General features: G+C 45.8%; 1 protein-coding gene across 3 annotated transcripts; it reads right to left on the bottom strand.

The window, feature by feature from the left end:
- Nucleotides 1-259: 259 nt before the first annotated feature.
- Nucleotides 260-25246, bottom strand: pak2b (p21 protein (Cdc42/Rac)-activated kinase 2b). 3 transcript variants are annotated; one of them, XM_061238123.1, is made up of 15 exons: nt 24893-25246; nt 11310-11542; nt 10703-10809; nt 10178-10325; nt 9850-9881; nt 8798-8911; nt 8564-8699; nt 7689-7752; nt 7150-7198; nt 6242-6354; nt 5983-6100; nt 4981-5080; nt 4249-4445; nt 3395-3532; nt 260-2456 (listed from the first exon to the last, which is right to left on the bottom strand). In XM_061238123.1, the coding sequence occupies exons 2-15, from the start codon at nt 11494-11496 to the stop codon at nt 2370-2372; spliced, it is 1590 nt and encodes a 529-aa protein (XP_061094107.1). In that variant the 5' UTR covers nt 11497-11542; nt 24893-25246; the 3' UTR covers nt 260-2369. The 3 variants fall into 3 exon arrangements, with proteins under 3 accessions (XP_061094107.1, XP_061094106.1, XP_061094109.1); XM_061238122.1 differs by lacking the exon at nt 24893-25246 and adding an exon at nt 18598-18800; XM_061238125.1 differs by lacking the exon at nt 24893-25246 and adding an exon at nt 14893-15194.
- Between the last annotated feature and the right edge of the window lie 333 nt (nt 25247-25579).

Raw genomic sequence — 25579 nt, forward strand, 5'->3', positions numbered from 1 at the left:
ACACACACACACAAAGATAATTGGGGGGGGGGGGGGGGGGCGTTGAATATTGCGGAAAGCTATTTTTGCAATATTGCTTGTCATTGGGGAACACACACAGCCTAAAGATTCAGTTCTCTATAGGTCTGTCCAAATAAATAGATTATGGTCATGAATTAAAGCAGCTGTCATGAGTACTGCAACAGATCCTTCCACTGTCCCAACAGCAGCCATTTAACAAACACAAATGTGGAGATGACAAACGTTACTGCTCCAGTACTTCAGACAAATCCTTTAATTTCTCTTAGAATTTTACAACATCAGTTACCAAATGAGGAACCTGCAAAAATACAAAACACGATTTCAAGAGCATCTCATTAAAATTAACCAGAATAAGAGGCAGTTGGAAAAACCTTGTAGTAACTTTAGAAATACCATTTGGTTTTCAATATATTTTTGATTGATATATTCATGTTTAATTTAACAAGGGAGAAATAAAAATACATTTTCATTCAAAAAGTTCGCATCTTTGATTTTTTTTTCTGTTTGCAGAGGAGGCTTTCATTCGCAATACGGAATTCGACTCGACAGACACGGACGTACACTGATCATTTTTCACATCTGCAAATACTTTAACCTGTGCCAGACTGTCAGACTGTTAGTTATTAAAAACAAAAAAAAGTTTACATATACATATATAACAGCTAGTCAAAACATGTCCTGATCTAACTCAGCGGAATCCACTTTAGTTTTTTCTTTAAAAGTACATAATATACAAAAAACTTTTTTTAAACTTTAGCTACCTAAGTCCCTGTGTAGTAAATAGACATAGCTCATCTCATACAGTAAACGGTTAGTTCTGTTTTTGTCGTTTTTTGTTTTTTTAAGGAAAAGCACAAGGAAAGAGAAAGAACAACACCTTGTCGCTCACAAGCATTCATTCGGCTGTGAGGAATAGTGTATCCCGTGAACACCCACAAAACCAGGAAATCTGAGCAAAGACCGTGCAGTCCTGGCAGGGAAAAACGTAACTGAGAAACTAGCAGACTTCAAGCCTGACAGCGGGGTACGGAGCTCCCCCGTCACCCTAGGTGAAAAAAAAAAAATTAGCACGCGAAAATCATACTCTCGGTTTCGCAATCTGCAAGCATTCGGTTTGCCTTTGTGGATGCAGCTTTGGTAAACAAAACACACGGATTGCAAAACTGAGGGTATGGATTGGCAAATTGAACGCACGGATTACAAAATTAAGGGTGAAGATTAGCAAACCGAGTGTACGGTTTACGAAACTGAGAATACGGTTTAAATATATATATTTTTTAACCCTAGGGTGACTAGGGGGGTCCATAGCTGGGTCTTTCGTAGCATTTCCAAAAGTTTCTGTACAATTGTCTGGAAATGAAATTCAAAGGAGTAACCTGCTAAGAGCATTCAAAATATGATCAAAACAATACTGCAATGCTAATTCAATACGTGTTACCCTCGGTACGCAGATTATTCCCAACGTTGTGCTGAAATGTATGAGGAAAACAACATCCCTTCATATCCAGTCACAGTGTACTCCAGATGTCTAGTGAAAATATGAAAATGATTTCAGCCGCTTAAGTCTTCCTATCTGAAAAAGACCTAATGTTGAAATACATTTACTTGTATTCAAATGTAGCATATATTATCCTGCTGATCAGAATTTTGGCGAAATTCTGTGGAAATACTTAATTCTTTGTATTTTTTGTAAACGGAAACAGCAGCCCTAAAAGCTGTAGTGTGTTTCCCGTGATGGACTCTTCTCCTGCGGTAATGAGATGTTTCACCACTAGAGGTCACAGTCATCCCACAGTGCCCGTTCAGTTCCTCTCTAGAAAACCTTCCGACACGATGCAATACAAAAAGGATTCACGTTCCGTTTCCAAGATGGCTTCAGAAACAGAAACGGAGATATTGGGGGAGATGGGGAGGGCGGAGTTATGAAAATTAATTCAAGTATGGTAATACCAAAGTGGATGCCAGCTAAAAACTCAGTAAGGATCGGAGGAAACAAAGCCCGAAAAACACAGATCAATTCAGAAAAATCGACAGTGAAAGCGCTTGATAATTCTCATCAGCTCAAGGTAATCTAAAATGAAATGCACTAAATTCTCCTCATCAGCTCCTCTTGTGGGGTAACCATGTCCATCCCACAGTCTACACTTTTTGAAACGGTTAAATAACTCCAGGCTGGAAAAAAGCAGGCGAGTTTGTAAGGCCGGTGGTGGTGCTGTGCCCCCTGGTGGCCAGGCAGAGCGGTACATTTTGGTCTCGGCAGGGTCCGGTGACGGGGCCCTGCTGGCGAATTGGCACAATGGGATTGGCACAGCTCGGACGTTGAGGCCAGGGGGGCAGGGGGGGCCCCTCTAGCGGTTGCTCTTCATGGCCTCCTTGGCAGCCAGGATGAGGGGGGTGAGGCTGGAGAGGGGCTTGGCCAGCTTCAGGAAGGGGTGCTGGAGAGGGAGAGGGAGAGGAGATGGAAGCTCTGGGTCTTTAATGCGCCAAAAAATTTACATTAGAAAAACTCAACAGGAACGTCTTTTTTCCCCAAACATGCCGACTTACTTGTGGAGTAACAGAGCTAAAAAAATGCATGTTTAATGGAGAACTAGTGAACAGTCCACGCAAGCACACGGAGGTTTCCGCCGAAACAGGCCATTCTGAGGCAAAGTGCTTGGGAGAAGAGTAGCATTGTTTTGATCAGTAACTTGCCAAAATGTGTATCACTGCACTTGGCTTGCGTAGCTGTGGAAGTTTGTGCCAAGATAACAAACAAATCTATTTCACTTGCAATGTAAGAATATGAAGAAGAAATCATCATCCATTTTGGACCTTCAGACCTATTCAAACCGGAATAGCTTCAGCTAAAAACTTACGTGGAGAGTTTTGGTCATATTTTTGAATTTGAATTACGTTTTTACGTTTTCCCTCCTTTGAAGCTATGCCCATTTGAAGCTATACATGCAAATCATTTTGCAGTCTCAACAAATACAAACAAAAAAATACAATTAGAACGCTCCTCAGAACACCCCTAATAATAGATGCACAAGCTTGTTTAAGCATTATTGTACTGTGTGGAAAATCCCGGTTGAAATTGTGCGTTCAAATGCAAATGCTTTGTGTTCAGTTCATTAAATGAACCGTTGCCATGGCTGACATAGGTGTGCGCGAGTGTGTAGGTGTGTGGGTGTGTGTGTGTAGGTGTAGGTGTGTAGGGGTAGGCGTGTGTGTGTGTGTGTGTGTGTGTGTGTGTGTGTAGGTGTAGGCGTGTGTGTATATGTGTAGGTGTGTGTGTGTGTGCGTGTATGTGTAGGTGTAGGCGTGTGTGTGTGTGTGTGTGTGTGTGTGTAGGTGTAGGTGTGTGTGTGTGTAAAGGTGAATATTTCCGCACCTGTAGCAGCTCCTTGCCCCCGCCCCTCTTCTCCACGTCCATCTCCAGGCAGCGGTTGAGGAAGTCGCGGAAGATGGGCGACAGCTTCTCTGGGTTCTGGAGCTCCGGGGTGCCGTTGGTGGCAATCAGGTACAGCGCCTGTTGGGGGGAGCAGAGCAGAAGCGATAGGTAAGGACGGCTCAGGCCAGCGCTTCAATTCCAGCTTGTTGCTGCGTCTTTGGATAGCGGGCGCTTCACCTCGGCTGTTCCGATTTCCAGTCATGTCTTACCACATCAAGCAACTTAGCAGCCTTTCATTTTGATGAATTTAATAACCATAGTAAAAGGCTATGGAGATGGCAGCACACCAAATAGAAAATAGAACACCATTTTTCATGAAGTGACATTTGGTGTGTCATCATATCCATAGTATTTTACTATTTGTTTAAATGATTAGGCTAGCAATTTATCTGGTCCCAATATTCTGCAGACTTTCATTTTATTTTTGTCTTTTAACCTTCATATTATGTTTGGGGTCTATTCAACCGCAATCAGTATTTGAAGGCGACACACAGTGTCAAAAATGTTTTATTACAATAATTCTTGTCAATTCAAGCTGTAGGCTCAATTTGACACCAAGCATAAAAGCAACCATACAATCTTAAAACAATATGAGGGTTAACCAAATGAAACTAACACAAACATACAAATCTACAAATACTGGAATGCACAGAGAAATACTGTATTACAAAAATAAAGGCTAGACCAGAACATAAAAGCGGTCATACAATCCTAACCCAATGTGAGGGTTAAACATTTTTCCAGGACCAGTGGAGGCCTCGGTAATGCTATGCAGCAGCAGAATTGGCACTTACCCTCAGGGGGTTCTCGTTCAGGTAGGGGGGCTCTCCCTCCACCATCTCGATGGCCATGATGCCCAGGGACCAGATGTCCACTTTGGGCCCGTAGGCCTTCCGGGTCACCACCTCCGGGGCCATCCAGTAAGGCGTGCCCACCATGGTGCTGCGCTTGCTCTGCTCGGGGGTGATCTGGGCGCAGAACCCGAAATCGGCTGCAGGAGGGGGAGGACACAGAGCGTCAGCGAGGGACAACCACCTTACAGCGTCCTTTTCACCAGAGATACCGCAAGTGTATGAGCGTGTCTGTGTGGACTTTCGTCTCATGTTTTTGTGTGCGATTGTGTGTTTTGTACATGGCTCTGACAAACAAGGGATTCAAGTTTTTAATTTGTTTTTATTTTTATGAATAAATAGCTTAAATTTTTTTATTTTTTTTACCTTCATTAGAATTATATTTTATTATTTCTAAAATTATACTTTCAGCTAAAATGTATTTATTTAGAATCATATGATGATCAGTGATTAATCTTTCAAATAGAGGAGGCCTGGTCGAGTGCAGTTCAGGGTAAAGTGGAGCACTGTTGTTATTCTGTGTTATTCAGCCTGATGGAATTTGTTACCTGGCTTCATTGACCCACATTTAGTGTTTTTTTTGGCCTGTGTATGTGTCTTGTACATGTCGCGTGCGTGCGTGTTATTGTATGCTTGCGCGTGTTTGCTCATATCCCATAAGCAGCGGGGACTCACTGAGTTTGACAGAGCCGTCCATTCCCAGCAGCACGTTGTCACTCTTGATGTCTCGATGGATAACCTGGTTGGCATGGAGGAACTCTAGCGCCTGTAAACACTGAGAGAGGAAGACAGAGAGACGAGTTTTAGATACGCACACCTGGATGAGTAAAAATCCAACGGGAAAACCTGCACACCCAACACAAGCACTGTTCCAACTGCTTCAAACTAAACAACCAACATTATGAATCATTCAGCTTAACTATAAATCTATTCAGAATAAAACATTCTGAATGATGAAATCTCCCAGCATCCTTTTCACTCCTGTTTACCCATTCATTTTTCACTCTTCATACAGAAATGGGCAATTCCATGGTATCCGATGTTAAAATGCAGCATATCTGCATGGTAAAGTCCAATAGAGTGACATAAGAGACCGACAGGGTTATTTGCTCCTGATGTTTCTAGAACGTGGCATCAGTCTCCAGTAGCTGTAGAGAACTTCACCACACAAATATCTGGCAGTATATCTGGCAAAAAACGTCTTATCATGGAATTGCCTAAATGCATTGTCACCAGTGTTCACTCCGGATGCAAATAAGGTACGGTCTGCCCCCTAAACTCACATGCACTTTAAAGGTACAATAGGTAAGATTTGAATTAAAACATTGTTACAAGACCATTGTAAATCCCTTCCTATCATCGAGAAAGGCTGACTGACACACCCTGTGTTTATAGTCCTTAAATTCAGGTTCCGAAATATGCAGTTGACGGACCGACACTTGGTACCAAAGCACAACAGAATTAAAATAATTCTGGGGGGGGGGGGGGGGGTTTCAACGTCAGCACATTCACAGAGAAGGGGGACGGATAAACAGTGTTGTAGTTTGAGGGTGTTTGTTGCTACAATTCCTCTCTTGAACATTAAAAGTAAAAAACAAAAAAAACTTACCTATTCTACCTTTAAACTTTCAAAATATCTGCAAACTGAGCAATCGGAAGAAAAGTAGGAGAACTCACCTCCCTACAGACGGCGGCGATCTGGGCCTCGTCCATGCAGGTCTCGGTCACCACGTCAGTCAGGGAACCGCCCGCCAGGTACTCCATCACCACAAAAAGCTCCTCCCCCACCAGGAAGCTGTTATGACATCACGCACGTACAGGCGCCCATGCAAACAAAGAGAAGGACAGCCAATCACAGACTGTGTGGGGCTCCGACGCCAGTCGCCGCTGTACCTGTGACATGGCGGATTGTGACAAGGCCCTCCCTCAGCCTTACCTGTCCAGGAAGTTGACAATGTTGGGGTTCTTCAACTCTTTCATCACCAGGATCTCGTTAATGATCAGCTCCTTCTTTGGCTGCTTCTGCAGATTGATCTGCTTGATGGCCACCTTGGGGAAAGACAGACGGACAGTGATGCCTACAGCTTTTCTGGCCTTGAAGCCATACTCTAAAGGCCTCCACATTCTTCAAGCAAACTGATTCGTACCCCCTTGTTTCACCCCCCTCAGACAGTGTTGTGACAGGCGAGGTGAGAAGCAGGGTGGGATATTAACCAAGAACCCCACACCCACACCCTAACGTTGAAACTGAGCTTTCTGACACCCTCATTCTGAACAGCAGGTCATTTGAAGCATGTGGAAGCTTTTAGTCTGGTGTAAGCCCCCCTCCGCCCTCAGCCTCACCCACCCATGTGTGCCTCACCTTTGACCAAGGGTTCCCAAACATTGTTCTGACGTGACCCCAAATTAATGTTCACAAACTTACACGACCCCAACACCCCACCCACACATCTTGTGCCTAACAACACCCTTTAGCCACGACTATACTGGAAATATACCACAAGCTCCCCTACCTCATTACTTTATTATAGTTGGGTTGTTGTAATGTTAAACATGTAGTTGCCCACATTCACATATTTTAGAGACAAAAATGACATTTTATCTTTTTAAAGATTTTCAGGCAACCCCATCCTGAATTCGGGGGACCCAACATGGGGTCCCGACCCACAGTTTGGGAATCCCTGCCTTAGACCCTCTCATTCAACATCCCCAGTGCTCGTTCACCCTGACCTCCCCCACGCTCCTTCAGCTCTCCCACAAACTCCAGGGTCTCACCCTCCACCCACCAGCTCTTTACCCCCAACTGCACTCGACCAGCCCCACCCGTGCAGGGACCCTGTTTACCTCCTGTCCAGTGGCCACATCGATGGCGGTGTATACTGTGCCCGAGGCCCTGTGGGGAGAGAGAGGAGTTCACTTGCACGGCTACGCACGAACGCATGCGACAGAGAGCGCCTTCGCAAACGCTTCGAAGCCTGCACCTTTTAAATGACACCACACCTCCTCCACACCGAGGTATACATCTCAACCAAATTCACTTGGAAGGACACAAGCTATGATCCGTCGGTCATGGCCTCTCCGAAAGGGCAAAATTAATGCTCTGGAAAGATGGCTTTCTTTTCAAGGCTTCTTAACGTCACGGGCAGTGAGAAAAATAAGTTCAGCTTCTCTAGAATGCTTTCTGAAAGGCTGACAGCGTGTTAAGATTAAGCTTCGCACTCATTTACAGACCGCAGGCAGGACAAATAAATGAAAAATGATCGAACTCAAAGTAATGCGTGTGGCCGGCACATTTGGAAAAGCACGGGGAGCATTTACCCACTCTCCCACCTCAACTCATGAGTATGGAACAGATACGATCGACAGATACAATCAACTCTCACCCCTGTCCAATCTTCTCGTATCGCGTGTACTTCTTCTTGGGATCTCCGATACTGACGATGGTTCCTAAGGAGCAAACATAGTGACAGGTATAGTAGGTTTGCTTCCTGTTTGGGAGATTGGGAAAGATTGTTTCATGAAAATCTTGAGCAACAACTGTTCCATCAGGTGTAGTTACTCCCTGTGATTCATCAGTACACAAATCTAAAGGGAGTGAGCTCATGTTCCTTAAATAAAAAAAAAAGAGTGGGATGCCTTCTCGCTGAGCTCTTTAACATCACAAAATTATGACCGGATGAAGCGTGACCAATAGGACAAGAATGGGTAATGCCTCTACAACATTACATTACATATTATTTGGCTGATTAGGCTTACAGTTAATTAGACCAAGGAGACATCAGGCTTTCACTAAAAGGGGGAATTGCTAATTTCTGCCATTTCTGGGCACCCTATGCTTTCTCAACAGAGGCGTACAATCCAGGGATCAGAAAGTAAAAGTCCCACCATGTGTTTCACCCATGAACTCAGCCAGCTGATTTCCCCAATAACTTATATCTCCTGGAGACTTTTACTTTCTGAACCTGGATTTTCCACCTCTGCTGGTCAATGTGAAAGCTTGCTTTCTTTAGGTTACACAGGTTTACACTGACTCATTTCTGCATTTATTTCCGGAATTTTCCCACGCCTCCCGCAATGTCAAAAGGGAACAGGGAAGCTATCTGTAGACGTGTTGTCGTATGGCCGCATGACGGAAGAACAGCAGACTGAAACCCTCATCCCTCCACCATCTCCTGGCCTGTCGCCGGACGCTAGCGCTAAGCCCCGCGGGGCTGTAATGGCAGGGCAGAGTGCCGTGTCGGGCGGCTGAGGGCCGTACTCAATTTGTCCATAATCTCCTCGTCCGTCATCTTGCCCTGCTTCTTCTTCTGTCTGTCAGCGGCTTTGGAGGCCGAGTCTCCGTCTGGGCTGGTGGCGGGTGGGGGGAGGGGGTCGATGACAGAGCGGGTGTATACCTGTGGGGGGGGGTGGGTGGGTGAGAATGAGAATACAGCTCAATAGGACCTGAAGAGAGGACTGCTGATCAAGAGGATCAAAGAAGACGGGCGCTCACAGATTTGGTGTGTTCCGGGCGGGGCGCCACGATTGGGGGCGGTGCCTCGTCGTCGTCCTCATCGTCTATGTCCTTGATGTTCGAGGACATGGGTTCCGTGCCCTTCTTGGCAGGCTAACAAACACAGAGGGATCGGGTCAGAGTGTTAACGGTCGCCTACGGCGTGTGAACATACAGCCGGCTATCTTCTGGTAACTGGGCGACTTCAGGCCAAACGCTTTCACTTAGCGGAAACACATTTGAGGAATATGACATTGTAGCATTAACCCATTTTGTAGCGGATGCATAATGCATAACCTCAGATGAACTGTGATTCTGATTCACACTCCAAAGTCTGACGCCCATTATCTAAGTTTTCTAGAGAAAACCAATTGAAAGCTGAGGACCTCACGCAAGGAGCTCGCCAGGATTCTAACCATTCTGCATAACCATTCTAACCATTCTGTAGTTGAAGCCGCTATCCACACTTTGAGCAATTAAGAGCTCACAGATTCTACATGTCAGTCTGGAATTTCATCAATTTCAACACTTAACCTCTTTCTAAAAGAGTATTTTGCCATATAAAGCATTACAGAAAATGAAAGCATGCCTTTATCCAACTAATTAACAGTATTAGACGTGACTATGGAACATTTATTTCTTCACAGCATGCATAGTCATTTCTATTCTGATATAATGTGGCTTTAAAATCAGTCTACAGATCAAAGTGTAATTATGAACAATGAACAGCTCATTGCAATTCAGAACTTGCATGCTGGTTTTAATTCCAACAATAATTGCAAAGTCGATCTCCAGGACCAAGACTGAAAGCCCCTAATTGAAAACATATTTCAGGCAGGCACAGAAGAACCTTGGATTCAGCAGTCAATAATGAAATTATCATATTAAGCTAAACTTTCACATTCAATATTTTTGAAATATCAAATGATATGATATTTAAAGAAGGACCTGGCCAATTAGCAAATTAAATAATTAAGAGGTTAAGAAGTTGGCTTTGTCCTGCTCTAGTATAGCCCCCCTACATAATGCATTCTGGTGATGAAAATACTCACAGGTTGTGCTCCTGATGGGAAGCCATCTTTTTCTATGAACAGACATGTAAAAAAAAAAAAAAGGTCCTCAATGTACATGCATGTCCTCACCACACACACACACACACACACACACACACACACACACACACACACACACACACACACACACACACACACACACACACAAACCCATACATACACACACAAAAGGATATACATTCCCGTATGCATGTGCACACGTGAGTCCCTGTGCACCCACGCACACACACATAGCTACACACCGAGTATGCCATGGGCGTGTAGCTATGTGCGTAACGTAGTGCGGAGGAGACGTGTAAACACTCACCCGAGGAGAAGCTGAGGTATTTCTGCCTGCTGTTTCCCGTGGAGTCGTAGAACTTGAGGACGTCCAGCACGGCCTGCGGATTCTTCTTCTGCTCCGACTTGGTGATGTTGGAGGTCTGCAGCAGCCTTGCCCACTGCTCCGGCATGCCCTGGGGGAGGAGGGAGGAGGGGGGTGGTATCAGAGCTAAGTGGCAGGGGCTAAGGGCCTCTTTGGGGTGGCAGGGGTAAGGGCAGGGGGTCAGAAACAGCGTTAGGTGTGACACAAGTACAGTGACACGAGGGAGACGCAGAAATATGGTGTCAGCAAATGTACTCAAGATGAAGACTTAATTTAGAGCCAAAGCTCCCCCGGGAGACTCCCATAACTAATGACCCCCATTAGCTCCCTGTAACAACATGACAATATGTGAATATTTTACATGGAACACACAGAGATGTGTGATTGAAAGAGTTGTGATTGAAAGAGGCCTGGCACGAGACTCTGAAAGGGCGTATACAGGGGGCGGAGCGACGGCCAGTTACTTACGGTGAACTCTCCTGTGACGGCATCGAAGCCCACGTGGATGGTGTGCTCAAAGTCTGAGGGGGGCGATATCTCAGGGCGCTCCTTGTCTTTGTCCTTCTTTCTGCCCCCTGTAAGCGTCAGACCAAGCAGAACGTCATTACCTGTAAGGTCAGCTGGAGCAGAACGTCATTACCTGTAAGGTCAGCTTGAGCAGAACGTCATTACCTGTAAGGTCAGCTCGACAGAACGTCATTACCTGTAAGGTCAGCTGGAGCAGAACGTCATTACCTGTAAGGTCAGCTGGAGCAGAACGTCATTACCTGTAAGGTCAGCTCGAGCAGAACGTCATTACCTGTAAGGTCAGCTTGAGCAGAACGTCATTACCTGTAAGGTCAGCTCAAGCAGAACGTCATTACCTGTAAGGTCAGCTCGAGCAGAACGTCATTACCTGTAAGGTCAGCTCGAGCAGAACGTCATTACCTGTAAGGTCAGCTTGAGCAAGCGCCAGGAAAATACATGTCAAACCGTTAGCATCACAAGCAAAGAGTTTTATTTCGGGTCGGTGGTTGTGCTGGGAAATGGTTGTGAGCGGTGTTGTATCGATGGTGGGTGGTGGTGGTTGGCTTGCCTTTCTCTGCTCCGGAGAAGATGGAGATGATTTTGTTGCGGGGTTTCCTTTCCTCGGGCACCGAGGGCAGGGGTTTCGAGCTGTGATTGGCTGACATGGCGTCCTTGCTGCCGGTGCTGAAGATGGTGCTGCTCATACGAACGGGCGGGGCCGGCGGTTTGTCCTCCAGCTCTCCGTTATCGGACATGTCAGGGGCGGGGAGAGGGGAGAGAGACTCGGGCGCAGACACCTACCTGCGGGACCCCCCACCAAAAGAGACGCACAGAGTAGTGAGGTTAGCAGCGACAGAATACTATACCTGAAAGATGCCGTTTTCAGCTGATTTTCTCATTTCTCACTTCTCACAGCAGTGTATTATAGACCATATGCAATCTTTATCGCGCATTTAAAGTGTAAATTAAGCCGCAATAAACATGTACACTTACCATTTCAAATTCATCATCAAAAACAATACAATTTCCTGATGTAACAAAGCGATAATAATTTCTAGACACAACAGGTCAGTTTCCACTCAGCAGAGATTTTAAATTAAAATTCACTTTTAATTGGCAGCCCACAAAATGGTTAAAATTTCAAATGCCATGTTAGCAATGCAATAAACACAACACCAAATCCTCAGTATAATCATATCGAATTAAAAATTAAAAGCAAATTTAAAATCTGGATATTCTTGATCAAATTTATCAAGTTTCTTGTAGAATCCAGCAAAGGAAAGGTTACATGACTAGGACTGCTTTTTAACTTCACTATGCTCTTATACTAACCTCCACCGAAAACTGTGTCACTGAAACCGTAAAGAACGCGAAAACAAACGATTAGATCAACCGTGGCCATGCCGTTAAAACCACCACCAGCATCCTGCCTTCTTGGAAACAATTCACAAAAGCCAGCAGATAACCTTTTTGTGCAAACAGCGCAAATCTACAAGAGGTAGATTTGACTTCCCGCTCAGAGTGAGAACGTGATTTAGGGGATTTCTGGTTTAATGTCTCAGGTCCCGGGCACGGCGAGGCCTGCCCCCACCCTCGAGGCTACGATTAGAGAGGGGAGGAAGAGTGACGCTATCCTGGCAGGAAGGTTGGGCCCGGGAGGTATTTCTGTTTGGCGGGGCGTCCGCATTCCAGTGGTGCTCTCAGACATGTGAGGGAGGGGCGCTCTAGGCTGTGGTCTGGCTTTCGCTCCCGTTTGGACAACACGGGTTCAGCCCACTGCACCGATCTGCTCCGACCGCTGCCGTGACCCGGTCGGATATTAACGAATATATCCGATTAGAAATATTATCGGTGCTGTGCTGTTCAATAACTAGCTAATGGGAAAAGAATAGCCTTGCTTGGCGCACCGTGGACATTACAAATCCAATGCTGCTTACTGTTCAGACACTCCATGCTCTGGACAAATTTTCCCTCAACATTACCGACTACAGTTTAGTAGTCCGTCAACAATGCAGTCTATACGTATTTGGACAGTGGTACAATTTTTGTTCTTTTGGCTCTGTACTCCAGTACATTAGACTTGAAATTAAACTATGAACATGAGGTTAAAGGTCAGACCGCCACCTTTAATTTGAGGGCACTTCCATCCATCTCATCCCACACCAAGGCAATGATCCCAAACATACACCGGTCATTGGCACAATTCGTGCCATCGCCTTGACAAATGCCAATAACGCTCCAAACAAGGAAATCAAAAGCTGAGAATGAAGACAGGATACTGAAAGCTTTCTTATACACGCACAAAGGAAGCGATTGAAAACACCTGACTAAATCAGAAACAGCCGAGAAGCAGCCGATACGGACGTAAAAATCTCTAAAGGTGACAGTCTGCACTCTAACCACATATTCATTGTTTCATTTCAAACTCAATGTGCTGGAGTACAGAGCCGAAAGGACAGAAATTGTACCACTGTCCAAATACTTGTGGACTGCACTTTGACATCCTTTCTAACATGGTATCTATAGAAAACAGGAGGGGGAGGCTCAGACGGTCATAGTGGTTAGCCACTGTTCTGCTGCGTGGATGGGTCCCATGGTCTGGCGCCGAGTCCAAACCAGGCCAGTGTGGCGCAGTGCAGCCACAGGCCCCACAGTGCACTGCATTCAGTAGTAGCATCCCACCGATAGGAGGGAGGGATTCCGGTAGGTGGCAAGTCCCTGCTGGAGATCCCCTCCCCCTAACTTGGGTGTCCACCGAGTCTACGTGAGTCACACAGAAACCATCCTTATCTGATAAGGTCTGCGAGTGGATGTGGATGTAACGATGCAGCAGTGAAGAGAAATCCGAACAGGGATAAAACAGGGCTAAAACCACAGAACTGTATAATATCGGCTAAAACGACAGAGATGTGTGCTGCATGGGCAGAGACGCTCTGCTGGTGGCACAGAGTGTGAGCTGAGTTCGGTGGAGGCAGCTGCGACAGCGCTCTCTCTGAACCGACGGGAAGCCGAGCGTGATGAGACCGTCTGCTACAGACACAGAGAGACAGAGAGAGAGAGAGAGAGAGAGAGAGAGAGAGAGAGAGAGAGAGAGAGAGAGAGAGAGAGAGAGAGAGAGAGAGAGAGAGAGAGAGAGAGAGAGAGAGAGAGAGAGAGAGAGAGAGAGAGAGAGAGAGAGAGAGAGAGATTGCACTGCACAGCACATCCTTCTTGCTACAGAAAAAACAAACCCAGAAACGAACTCTCCCTTCAACATGACGGTGCACGCCTGCAGGAGCCTTTAAGCTCCCCTTCTGTGCAGCGAGAATAGTGCCCCGTCAGCACTGGAGCGGCTCGCCAACGCACTAAAAATGTGCCCTGTGGCCACAACCACAACACCTACCCGGCGCTACGCAAGGCCAAACAACTTTAGCACCGAAACGCCCCCGTTTCGCCAACAGCCATCCCATTCGGTCAGAATCGCTCAGCAAACCTGCAAACACCTCGCCGAATAACAAGGGACAGCTGAAATACAGACTGCTCAACAAGACACAAATCTTGAAGAAATCCAGCGTGTTAGCCAAGTGCGTTTCGATCAAGCATTCTGCAGATTCACCACAAGACAGCTGCTGCGCTGCTGCAGTTCCTGCTGGGTTCTGGCAGCTTCCACTTGCTCAAGGTTCGTTCACCATTAGAGCGAACTGTGTTTGTCCACGCATGCACACGCACACATGCCCGAAAGGTGAGAAGATGAAACCGCGGTCACACACCAACGTGTTCGAGTACGAGGGATCTACGGAAATGGCGAAATTCTCGGATACTCATCTTAAATTGTGCTAAAAATAGTATGTCAGGGAAATGACTGCAGAGGTCATTCCTTTTCATGTAGGAAGAAACCCTTTGTGACTAACGATTAAAAAGTAGTAAGTTAAGAAAAACCCTGATTGTAGCGACATACATTACATTACATGGCATTTAGCAGACGCTCTGATCCAGGGCGACGTACAACAAAGTGCAAATCAAACACATTGGCAGATTTGAAAAAATGCAAACGTTTTTTTTGATCAGCTGAACTAAATGCATTTCTAAACTTCACAGTACATTCACAGGTTAATAACAATCATTGCCACCAAGAAAAAGAATGAAAGAAACAAACATTTTGCCGTCTCTACCTTACGCTTCATATGTACGGGCATCCATCGCTCGCTATGAATGAGCCGCTCCAGACGACAGGAAGCACGTCTGTGGTGAGCAGTGAGGCTCGCTGACGGGAGCCGTCGAAGGGTGCCGTTTTTCGCAGACGCAGGCTTGCTTTGCGGTAGGCGAGAGGAAGTGATGAGCGGCTCGACTTCTGCAAAAATCTCCAACTGCTCGCCGGGTGGGTTTTCCCGGCACGACCGGGACGGGACCGCTCTGGACCGCGTAACCCAGGCCGGGCTCCGGTCTCAGAGGCGTTCCGTCAGGCTGTGACCCCAGAGCCTCCGGCGCTCTGTGTTCATTCGCGGTTTGGGCTCGTGGTTAGAAATGACGCCGCAGTAGTGAAACTGTCACTATGTCCTAATAAGGCAGAGAAGGTGAACAAACACTAGCGCCTCTTCCTTTCTCTTGGTGACTCGCCGATTGTCACTAAACCTCCGTCTACAAACACCTCTCACTCGACCCCGTATGCACCTCCATCCGCTCTCCCCGGCAGAATGAACTATTCAGCTAATCTGAATACGGACAGGTGAGAAACCCCACAAGAAGCTGTTGTTCGCTCCTGAGGGCTGAATGGTCAAGGATGCCCTTGTATGTTGTACGTGTGAATTTGTATGTGTGAAGCCTAAAAAGCAGAAATGCAGACAGCCCTGCTCTGATCACCCAGCTCCTCACACAGCTTCCTCACGCTGCCCAGAATGGGCGAAAGATTACAGCAAGAGGGTTCGCCCGTGTCATTACATTACATTAATGGCAGACGCTCTTATCCAGAGCGACGTACAGTTGATTAGATTAAGCAGCAGACAATCCTCCCCTGGAGCAATGCAGGGTTAAGGGCCTTGCTCAAGGGCAACAGCTGTGCAGATCTTATTGTGGCTACACCGGGGATCGAACCACCGACCTTGTGGGTCCCAGTCATGTACCTTAACCACTACGCTACAGGCTGCCCTGTGTCCACACTGATTCGTGATCTGAAGCCATAACCTGCCAAGCCAGAGAGAGACCCAGAGACAGAGTGCGAGATGGAGCAAGAGCAAGAGAGAGGGGGGGAGAGCAAGAGAGCCAGAAAGGAGAGAGAGCGACTGAGCAAAGTTGTAAAAAAAATCACTAAGTACGATGCCAATCACTACCAGAGTGGGTCCTCTCACCAGAGACATGGATCATTGATCAACTGCGCGAGGTCGTCTCGGAATCAAAGCCGAGCCTTGTACTTGAGAGCCCATTCAGACGTCCGTCTCCGAGGGCACCGATTGATCGAATAATCGACTCCATTGTCTTAATAAAAGAACTGGGTGGACTGTCGGGCAGTGAGGGTGGAGGGGGAGGGAGAGCTTCAGGCCGCAGACTCTCCTGGGCACCGGGCCCATAGTTAAACACGCTCACCTTGCCAGTATGTGGAAAGCAGAAAATGGACGCTGCAAATACTGACCAGCTTCCTCTGCCTTCCTCTGCTGCTGACCCTGTGGCCACTCCTCCAGCTTTCTACTCTATCCTCTGTTCTTCACTGCGTGACTGAAGTCAGTACTCGGGTTAAAAAGTCACCTGATATCACGTTCAGGGCACGGGCACGCTCCATGAGACCTGAGCAGGCTGCCATTACATTCCTGAACAAGCCAGGACGGACTGCCGTGCCTCCGGGACACCCCGTTCGTGAAGCGAGAAAGACTTCGCCCCCAGCCTGCGCTGAAACACTACTATGCGACAGCTTTTAACAAGGCTCCCATCAACTCGCAAACACTTGAGATGCGTAAACAGAGGTTTTCTGATGGTCTGAAGGGCAAGTTAAAAACCTAAAGATTAGGAACACCTGAAATTGCCAGTGTGTTCCCACCACGTAACCTCTTCCACCCATGGATCATGGAGGCCCAGTCAAGCCTAGTGGCCAGGTAGACTGCTCTTGGGAGGGGGGGTGTACGATTCAGAAGGCAGAAGTACTGGACCGATATCGTCTCGTTGCATAATTTCCAAGTAGGAACAGCCAGGAAATAAGGAAATACTGTCAAAACTAAAATGCACATGCTGGTCTACTCCATCTGCAGCATTATCTGTTAATGAACTGCAAAGTCACTGTTAATACGCACTTTTAGCAAATGTAGCTGGCAGTCTCTATAGCCGTTACATGGTCATGATTGGACTGGCACAAAGAATGGTGAGCCCTAAGCTTGTAATTAATCCTCATTCCCGATTGGGAAAGCTTGTCATTCATCCTGATTTCCCATTGGCTGTTGGGAAGGCCTGCCAGATGCTCACCTCACAGCACCTTTCAGGCTTCATGATCAAGCAGTGACATGTCAAACATCTGTTGCCACCCCTGCACACAGAGACCATTACACCACACACTCCACCACACTGACCTGCCCAGCACGTCCCATTCCCGAGCTGCAACGTCCACATCCAATCACTACATCTAAAATTCGATCATTTCAGTTTCAAAGATTGTTCAGATTAAGCTCAACAATCTCCTTCTAAATGATGTAGATGTTTTTTGGGGTTACCAAAGCACCACTTACACATTCCCAAATTGGCTCTCTTTACAGGCCATTCTGATGCCATAGTTTCCTGCATCACACAAATTATTCATTTAAGGCGAATGCTCAGTACAAGCCACAATCTTTTATGACGAACTTCAGCGTCATTAAAACAGGGCTTAAACTCCGCAAACAGCGAAGCTGCTCTACATCCACACTTCGGTCCCTGCGTGGGTCGCAAGTCGAGGTAATTAAAATGCTACTAAAGGAACCGGAGCATGTCCACATGCCGGCTAACACAATAGCACTAACTGCAAAGCAGAGCAGCTTAAATGCTGGAAAATGAACCCATAACAAAAGTAATAGCGGGAATTACAAGGCATTACGCTTTGCCTTAAAAAGCTCAGGCACAGGCGCCATGGTGGCACACGGCTAAGGCATCAGACCTGGATGCAGGCATCAGTACAATACAGTTGCGCACTGAGGAGCAGGCCTTGCGCCCCGGTCTTGCCAAAGCCGGGGCGAAGGGACTCGGCGGGGAGGATGGCTGCACACGAGGCGGGGCTTGAGGCGATGCAGCGTATCGATTTTGTTCTGACCGCTGGGGGAGGGGGCTGCAGCGGCCTTCAAGTAACACGGACGATTGAAATAAACAGTTTCCAATTGAATTACAATTGGTAGTTGGAAAAAGGGGGGGGGGGTACAAAAACACATTCAACCCAGTGAAGCTGATACGACTGTTTTAAAAAAATGACAACTGCAGTAGCTCTGATATGCCTGTAGGACATCCTGCATTCCACAACGCTGCCATGTGACCGGACTTGAGAAATAATAAGTAAATACATGTGCTGTACTTCTCTCAAATGTGAGGAACATACTCAAACATGAGGAACATTTCTGGTCGATCAGTAAGAGGAACGTACTCTTCTTTATACAAAATGGACACCACCTGATAACTTAACAGGTTTTAACACGTCCTCCCGTTCCCTCCCGCCCACACACATAAAACACGCTCACATACACACACACAACACATTTAGGCAGTTTTCTCCTCTGTTCTAGCCATTCTATACACTTCAAATTAGCCCCAGTTCACAGAAGAGTCACCTCGAGAGGCCCTCGTGGCACAGCCAGCCTTAGCTTATTCAGGAACCGAGCGGGCACAGTTGGCCTGCCCTGCATAACGACGCTGCTACGCCTGAACCGTCGTACCTTTCAGCAGAAGTCCACGCTCACAGCGTCTCACCCGAACGCCCCGCAGCCGGTTCCGGAACCTTCCTCTCTTCTCCGCCTGTGCCTTTCCTGGAAGGAGCCACAGGTGAGTTCCTCTCTTCTCTTCTTCTGCACTGGCTGTGGCGACTCTTTCGCTTTTCCCACTATCTGTCTCTCTCGCTCTCGCTCTCTCTCTCTCTCTCTCTCTCTCTCTCGGTCTCTCTCCCGGCCTCCAGGGGTGTGTGTGCATGCCTTAGCAGGCAAAGCTCTCCCCCCGGAGGGAAAAGAAAAAGAAAAAAGAAAAAAAAAAGAGAGAAAAAAGGCGGTGCTCATTCCTCGGGTGGTGCGAGTGCAGGCATGCCTACGCCGACTCAGTGTTGCCGCTCTGACTGCTTTACCCACACCGCGCTGCTACCGTTTCTTTACGACTGCCGCGGTTTGCACAGTGATCAGTCCTCGCCACGACCAACTTCAGTGATTTTAGGCCGAACGGCTGGATCGGCCCATTGAGGTGCCATTAGCTCAGGAGGTAAGAGCGGTCATCTGGCAGTTGCTGGTTCAATCCCCTGCTCTGGGTGTGTCTAAGTGTCCCTGAGCAAGACACCTAGTCCCCAATTACTGCATGGCAGCCTATCTCTGTTGGTGTGTGAGTGTGAATAGGAAAAAAAAAAAAAAAAGAGGCATTAAATGGAAAGCACTATATAAATGCAGTACATTTACCATTCAGTGGTTCCAGTGGGGTATAAGCCACCAGGCCAAATGCTAAAAGCTACAGCAAAATACCCGCCTTGTGGTTGTATGCCTCCGCCAACCAGTCAAGTTGCAGTATACATCCCTGTCTGCCCAGCAATAACTAATTTCTAAACTTGATGAATCCAAAACAAGTAGAGCTTAAAGTAATTTTATTATTTTTACACATTTCATTAGTTCCTGAGATATCGCGTTAATGAGAATGACTTGAAGTCCAGTGGACGTTTGTGCCAAAGAAATTCCCTCAAGGGAAACCCGAAAACATAACGCCACCATCATCCCATTGCAGCGGAAGCGTCGAACCACTGGAGGATCCCTATGGCATTTCTTTGGGTGGAGGAATGTGCGATGACCGCTAGCGGTGGTCCATAGCGCATGTCCGTCAGGGGGTTCCGCACTGACAAAGTGGTGTCTGCGCCCGACTGTCAGCACAATGCACCCACCCTGTAGACCGAGACTTGGAAAAATCATTATACAGCTGAACAAACAAACACAAAAACGGAAAGTACGCTGCTCAAAAATAGAAAAAAACAGGGAGGGAGAGGACTGATGCTTCAGTACAGGAGAAGGGCCTGCATACCTAATTTCATAAAACAACCAACCACCACAGCAACAGAGATTGCACAGATGATATACTATCCCTTTTCCTACACAATCGCCGTCTGGTTATCTACGTGGACGCCGTTCAAAGAATTTCCCTTAAGCCACTGGCAGAGCTTTGCTTCTTTTGAAGAGCTGCCCAGTGTTCACTGTCTACAGGAGAAATAAAATAAGAGGCGGTTGGTGCAAGAACCTGCCAGTCAACAAAAATTAAAGCCTACACTGAAAACATGGAACTGATACAGATTTGGAAAAAGAAAGAGAGAGCATTGCAGGTAAACAGTTTACGCTGCATTCAGTTTGAAGTTTCCAATACCTGCAGGCTTCAGCAAAGCGGGTTCGCTACGTTTGTCCCGTTGGCAGAGCCAATTCAGAGCAGACTTCTAGAGAAAGGGCACAGCATTCACCCCAAAGAGGAGTGCATTGTGGGATTTCAGGGCTGACTTCCCTCAATGAGTCCTTCAGAGGACCAAACCCAGCCCCCAACCTCAGGGGCATGTTTCCAAAGTTGTTCGCTGCAGCTGAAGCAGATATGTCAGTGCAAGGTCTTCAAGCTGCCGTTTACCCTAACCGTAGGGCAGCAAATTCCAGAGCAGGCTTATGCGCGTTAAAAAGGAAGAAACCTGAAGGACAACACGAAACAGGCCTGATTTGGCAGCACCACACAAGCATCACCTGTACGTATGTGCTAGGCTTGCATTTAGCATCAAGCTGCTGATAGGCTGCCTCATTCAGTATCCAAAATGCTCACTGCCCAAAGGCAAAACTGGGTCATTCCATGTCAAATCAGTCAGAACCCAGGGAAGTGGTTGCAGCACCGTCTCAGATTTTGTTCAGAGTTTGCCTATAATGATTGGGTCCCAAAACTAAGGCCTGTAAAATATTTTTGTTCAATTCTAATGTTTTTCTTTTTTTTTTGGGCCTTAATATTTTTTAATTTTTACACACTTAAAAACGCCTCGTCTGGGAAGCCATGTCTGGGCATTAATATCATGAAGTATTATTCCTAGCCTCACCAAACTTTGCACGATGGAAGACAAACATGTTGTCAATATGACTGGGCTATTAAAACTTTGTACTGCATTCATGACAGAACCGAAAAGCTCATATTTTCAGCAGAGAAAGGAAGAGGAAACTCTATAGCATTTTTCCATCTACTTTTATTTACTTGACCAGGACAGTCCGCTCAGAAACAATTAGCAAAGTTTTCCAGGGAGTGCTGGAAGCCAATCAGCCTCCTGCCAGCTCCGTTCCCCTCTTACTCAGATGGGTTTGTTTCCTGCAGTTAGAGGGAATGTAAACAGAGAGGTCGCGAGGTCGCACAGTCTGGGACCTGGGAGGACCCCTGCTGTCGTCGCCCTGGTGACGGCCCACCGCGTTACTGTACTACCACACTCTGCGTCCGCACCTGCCGCATGCAATAACTTCCCTTTAAGCAGGAGAGGTTATCCCCAATAATGTAGAGGAAATACCTTTACTAAGTGTGTTCCCTTTGAGACCAAAAAATAAAAATGTAAATACACTCCACCTCCAAGAGGCCTCCAGAGTTAAAAAGGCCCTAGTGTTGCAACAATCATGTTTCATAAAATGCAGAAAACTTTTAACTGAAATGAAGACATTTTAAAAGGTAGGCCCATTTAAAATCTACATTTTGCAAGAATTTGCCATGGTAAAACAATTCCCATCAAGCATTTCAACATCTCATGAACATCTTGGAACATCTTGGACAAAGACAGAGCAATGAAGTACAGGGGCTGGAGGCAAGGGGAATACAGAAATGGCTTTGACTTTCAAGATACAGTTTACTAGACTGGAGCATTGTGGTGAAAATCTGACTTGACAAATAAAGGTGGACAAGCAGCCACGTATCCATACATCACCGATTACTAATTTATGAATATAACAAATCGCCAAAGCATGCCAATACACATCTATAGGCTACTTTCCATATTAAACTTGACACAACTATTGACACAACTGATCTAACACAGCATTGCTAACTAGACAATTGGCAGCTCTTGTATATCGTTGTGACTAGCATAAAAATGAAATGTTTCAAGCAGAACGGCAGCCTAATCCCAGGGTAGCGAGTACAGAAGATGCTTTCGTTTTTTTTCTTCTGTCTAACCCTTCAATTACATCACTGGTGCACTGTTTGCAGTGTTAATGTGGCTGACTGTGCAGTCAAGGCAAAGAGTCCAGCTATTGTATTGACCAAGTACAGTACTGAGACACTGCAGTGACAGGGTTGTCCAAGCGCTGGAGTTAATAATGTGTCTTAAAGGCCACAGTACAAAAACAAAGGAAATCTGTCAATAACTGAACAACAAGCACCGGCAACAGCCATTAAAAAAATGCTCATATAAAAAGCAGGAAGCCTGAAAAAAAAAACCTGAACGGAAGCTCTACAAATACACACTGGGGACAAGAACGGACCTGTGACTCAATGAAGCCATTGCTGAGACGTGTGACCCTTGACGCGATAAATGCCATTTGCAGCAACCCCTTTCTCCAGTCACATGAACAGAGATGCATAGTAAGGCAATTGTACTGTTAACTGTGGGCCTGTAGCCTTTGAAGATCACAACACATTCACTTTCATGTGTTCACACCTTTACATGGCTTTGCACCGCACTCCGAATTCTGTAAGCAGGAAAAACTATCACCACCTTGAATAAGTCCAATTGCACTCCAGTTATCTGGATTCTCAATGAAATGGCCTCCATACGTACAGTAAGCAAGCTGTACCCAGGATAATCAAAGCCAGTAGGTATCCCCACTTCTTTAACTGAGCATCTGGATTTCACTTTCAAGACTCAATTGAAATGTGATGACAGTCCACTTTAAACCTGCCCTTTTTCATGAGACTGACAAGGTGGCATACCAAAAAAAAGTTGCAAAGTTGCAAGTATTGTTCTTGTCAAGGTTTTGAGCAAGGCGATACACCAGAATTAACCCTCCCATATGTTGGCCCCTCTTGTATATCATAAACGGTCCAGCTAGCTCTGAGTTTTGGGGAAAAGTTTGGTTCTGAAATCTTTTCTTTTGATAGAAAGCAAAATGCCAACCAAGTCAAAACAACATAATTTTAGCTAACTTTCATTGCAAGGGACCCAAAATAAAGTTTGTACAGGACATAAACACACCATAATGTCTTATTTGAACCCAAAATTGACAGAAATTAGGACATCACGGTGACCTCTGCTGACCAACTTGATATTAGATATTACACCAGGGCAAAGGAGAAAACACAATATTGTTTTTCTTCATGCTTCCTGGCTGAGTCACTGAAGTTGGCTGGGACAGCCTGCTGTGAAGGTGAAGCCTACATTTTGTATGGGTCAAGCTCCAAAGGCACTCGACCAATCGCTCGTACTCCGCTCTTTATGACCCTAGGCCTGTACGTCCCTGTCCAATCATTCCGACTCCACTCTGAGAAGCAGTCCGACAGTGGCCCCAGGACTGAAACTGCCTTCGCATCCTGGGAGCTTGTAGCCAGTAAGGAATCCAGAAGTGCAGCCTGGTGCACGGGTCACACACTCATTTCCATTAAGATACAACAAAGGACAGTGCTTTGATTCCACATTGGTTTGGGTGGCTAGTCCAATCATATTCAACTACAGAAAAGTATGCCCAAAATACCAAAATAATCTATTTTCCAGGTAAGAACATCTGCAAAATGGTGATGGGCCAATGATAAATACTATAACATCCACACACAGAACTTTGGCAAATATCCAAAATATTTAGCATGCTTCCTCTGCTGTGTCTTAGTGTGATCATAGTGCAACCAAAATATCCTGTGCCAGAATGCTCTTGTAGCTCTGCTACATGCTTGCACACCTCCCTCCTGCACCTCTGCAAATCACTGCGATCACCTTATTGTGTCTGCAAGCTATGGTAGAAAGAAGTTCTGCTGTACATTTGCGACACCATAACGAAGGTTAAACCAAGTTTAACATCTGATCATCATATAGGCTATTTATTACTCGGTGTCACGTCAACGTATCGCCTAAAAGCCCTTGCGTGGTTGCCGCAAGTCAGCACTTTAACGCCAACAATCAGTTTTGCAATTTGTGGGGCAGAGATGTGAAAATGAAGAACAATATATAATCAATGACATTTTCAAGCACGGAAACTACCAGCACATTTCGTTTCGGAAAACCTGTCTGAACGAACCAATACGTAAGGGGTGGGCGCGTCGAAACACTTCGACTTTAGGCTATACTATGCGTGTGCTCATCTATATTTTATAGATGCTTAATTTAAGGATTCTGTCGATCATATTATCAAGGCAGACAAACAATAACTTGCTAGCTAGCAGAGAGTTGTAATCCTAACGACTGAAGAGATCTGGCTAGCAAGCAGGCTAGCCCTGGTATAATTTTAAAACACTTAGCCAACATGCCAGTATATGTCATCCAATCTTAAAATCCAGTTAAATGGGGTAACCTTAACTTGGCTATAACGTTAATATTATATTTCTAACTAGCTAGCTACTAACGTTACGCCTTTTATAGAAGTACCTGCTAGCCATCAAAGTAAATTAGCCAACTACACCTGTGTCGCTGCTCAGGCGTGGTGGCAAGCTAGCAACTAGCCTAATGTCAAACGTTAGCTGACCATTCGCTAACGTTAGGTCATATTATTCTCAACTCAGTTGAGGGCGCTAAACAACGCGACGTTGTGTAGAGCTAGCTATATGCTAGCTACTCAGCTGCTCCGTTAATCAGTGAACCGTTGTTTAAGCATTCATTAAAACTTTACGGATCAAATTTTCCGAAACATATGCATGCTTTTAAAAAAACACTTTTCATTAAACACACATCGAGCAATGCTTAGCACACGACGTATTCACTCAAAGTCCACGCATTTTAAAACTTTAAAAGAATAAGCCTGTTTGCTAACATTAGCAAGCTAAGTGTGATCAGAAATCAGAACTCACCAGCGAAACTCGCGCTGTGCAACTTCCACAAAACTTTGTTCGCCTTTTCAGAGCAGTCAAACAGTTTGTCCGCTTTTAACACCTGTCATATGGTTTATTACAATACTTTATTACTTTTTAGACAACTTGATATTGAATCTTTTGCGTACGTTCCTTTTATTCTTTAATCTTCTTGGACCGGGGTAGATCCGCAATGGCGCAGGGGAAGCGGAACTACTGACCCAACCCTGTCCGAAACACGCTAGAAATGATTAAACTATAAAGCTACGATTTTAACGGTATTATAACTAGCAGAAAGGTACAATTTATATCGACCGTTTTATATTTCATCAAACTGTCCACGAATGAGTCGGAAGCAAAAAATAAGAGCGACTTTTTTGTGTTTGCGAAAAGGATTATGGGTGACGTAGTTAATCTTTTCTTCTGGTAAAAACAATGAAATACGGGCAAGACGATTCCACACTACTTTTCCCAAGACTACTGAATTTCTTTTAATTAACGATTGTGAGCAGGGATTCTTAGCAAGTGTACAATTAACCATAGGTTTTTAACACTGTCAGGTTAGCTAAATGTTATCATTCGACTGTTACAGTTGTATTAACGTAAAATTGAACATTCTTCAGAAGGAACATTTCTGGGCTACTGAAATTAATTCTGTCATTTTGATAAATAAATGCTTAACATTAG

Source organism: Conger conger, chromosome 4, assembly GCF_963514075.1.
Source record: "Conger conger chromosome 4, fConCon1.1, whole genome shotgun sequence".
Lineage (NCBI taxonomy): Eukaryota > Metazoa > Chordata > Actinopteri > Anguilliformes > Congridae > Conger > Conger conger.

Coding starts and splice junctions, on each gene's coding strand:
- pak2b (XM_061238123.1), bottom strand. CDS start 11,496: ATGTCCGATAACGGAGAGCTGGAGGACAAACCGCCGGCCCCGCCCGTT. Junction 6,355..7,149: donor ATGTGGCCACTGGACAGGAG/GTAAACAGGGTC, acceptor TCTTTCCCCAAG/GTGGCCATCAAGCAGATCAA. Junction 2,457..3,394: donor GGGGCAAGGAGCTGCTACAG/GTGCGGAAATAT, acceptor CTCCCTCTCCAG/CACCCCTTCCTGAAGCTGGC.